The sequence below is a fragment of the Piliocolobus tephrosceles genome, chromosome 2 (genome assembly GCF_002776525.5).
Source record: "Piliocolobus tephrosceles isolate RC106 chromosome 2, ASM277652v3, whole genome shotgun sequence".
Lineage (NCBI taxonomy): Eukaryota > Metazoa > Chordata > Mammalia > Primates > Cercopithecidae > Piliocolobus > Piliocolobus tephrosceles.
The window spans coordinates 88740922-88742983 of record NC_045435.1 but is presented as its reverse complement, the minus strand read 5'-3'; the positions used below and the strand labels follow the sequence as shown (position 1 = coordinate 88742983).

Below are 2062 nucleotides of genomic sequence, written 5' to 3'. Positions count from 1 at the left end.
TTTTTTTTTTTTTTTTTGAGACGGAGTCTTGCTCTGTCGCCCGGGCTAGAGTGCAGTGGCCGGATCTCAGCTCACTGCAAGCTCCACCTCCCGGGTTTACGCCATTCTCCTGCCTCAGCCTCCAGAGTAGCTGGGACTACAGGCGCACGCCACCTCGCCTGGCTAGTTTTTTTTTTTTTTTTTGTATTTTTAGTAGAGACGGGATTTCACCGTGTTAGCCAGGATGGTCTCGATCTCCTGACCTTGTGATCCGCCCGTCTCGGCCTCCCAAAGTGCTGGGATTACAGGCTTGAGCCACCGCGCCCGGCCGAATATTCTCAGATGGACTTTCATCATCACCTTTTCACACAGAGTTCCCATGGTTACCAACAGTTAAATAATTCTGGGATTGATGCAACCAGAAAATCTTAACCACCGGAAAATCCTAAAAGTGAAGCACTGTGATCTTTCTCCATCACTATATGCAGTGCAGTCCTGTTGTTTAGGAAGGCCAGAGGCTCACAGCACGACTCATCCTGGCCACAAGAGGACACCCTAGTCCTCTTTCAGATAGATTTCACTCAAGTGATGGGTTGTGGAAGTAAGAGGTGTTCTACCTTCTGCCTATCCTGACATTCTCTGCATTCTCTGTGCAGCCTAAGAACCATGAAAAACTAGGCTCATGTCGAGCATCTCTCATACTTGCAGAGTCTCTGAGGCCTCCTCTGTTTCTTCTATAAAATAATCCTTTTACATCCAAGCAAAAATGTAAACCCAGACCCCAACATCTAGAACAGGAGCCTTTCTTATTGAGACAGGAAGAGAAAGCCCAGAGCTGAGCCCACCCCGCCCTCCCTGCTGCTGGGGCGCAAAGCCCACTACAGAGCCCAGGCTGAAATACCCTGACGCTGAGTCCAGTGTCCTAATTGCCTGTTGCTTTGGTGGGCCTGGGAACAGTGGGTGGAGATGGAGGGGAGGATGCAGGGGCCGGCACGACAGGACCCCAGGTTCCCTGGACCCACCCGGCCTCCTCCAGGCTGATGCTTGATGTTTTCTGTGGAGCCAACCTTGGAGCGGACATTCTTCAGATCAGGAGCAGAAGCATTGGCGGCCAGGCGGCTGAGCCTGGGGGTGGTGGAGCTGGGCTTGGCTGAGGTGGGCTTCTTGTCTATGGAAGGAGTTGTGGAGGGCCGGGAGGGCATGGGTGTGGGTTTGACTCGGGTGGGAGCCACCCCTGCAGCGGGGGCTGTCCCACTGAGAGTGGTGGTTTTCTTCATGGAACTGGTGGAGGTGCTCTTTGGGCGACTCAAGTCAGCTGCAAAGAAGGGAGTCAGAGATAAAATGGGTTCAGGGAGAGAGAGAAAAAGGGAGACTTAAGCCACAGAGCAGGTGGGGGTTCAAGTTAGGGCTCTGCAAAATGGCAGAGGGGCTATTACCTGGTACAGACTTTGCAGTCATCTTCTTGACTTCTGCAGGTTTTCCCTCAGTCTTAATGGCTGTACAAAATATACTTATTAATATAACATTTAACAAACTGACCTGTTGGATAGTCCATCCAATATTGAGATTCCTCATTATTTAACAATTACTGAATATCTACCTTGAGCCAGGGACTGTGTTAGTCCCTGGGAATGGAGTGGTAAACTAGATGGTCAGGCACTGTGTCTTATTCTTCTGTACCGCCCTGATAATGCCTTCTTTTAATGTGGCCTTAAAAGTAGGCTGTCAGGCTGGGCGTGGTGGCTCATGCCTGTAATCTCAGCACTTTGGGAGGCCAAGGCGGGCGGATCACAAGGTCAGGAGATCGAGACTACGTTGAAACCCCGTCTCTACTAAAAATACAAAAAAAATTAGCTGGGCACCGTGGCGGGCGCCTGTAGTCCCAGCTACTCAGGAGGCTGAGACAGGAGAATGACGTGAACCGGGAGGCGGAGCTTGCAGTGAGCCGAGATCGCGCCTCTGCACTCCAGCCTGGGCGACAGAGCCAGACTCTGTCTCAAAAAAAAAAAAAAGAAAAAAAAAGTAGGCTGTCAATACATGCCTATGGACTTGAATAGCCCCCTTCTTTTTTTTTTTTTTTTTT

The 2062-nt window shown here is 50.6% G+C and overlaps 1 protein-coding gene across 18 annotated transcripts in view; it reads right to left on the bottom strand.

Annotated features, from left to right (window-relative positions):
• MAP4 (microtubule associated protein 4) overlaps positions 1 to 2062 on the bottom strand; it is a 229344-nt gene that overhangs the window by 18664 nt on the left and 208618 nt on the right. For 14 of the 18 annotated variants that reach the window (XM_023231591.1, XM_023231587.1, XM_023231588.1 and 11 more), the window contains 2 exons: positions 1416 to 1475; positions 1002 to 1294 (listed from right to left, as the gene is read on the bottom strand). In XM_023231591.1, the coding sequence (XP_023087359.1) occupies positions 1002 to 1294; positions 1416 to 1475 (353 nt within the window). The remainder of the gene's footprint in view (positions 1 to 1001; positions 1295 to 1415; positions 1476 to 2062) is intronic. The other 4 variants (XM_023231589.1, XM_023231590.1, XM_023231596.1 and 1 more) reach the window with 1 other exon arrangement.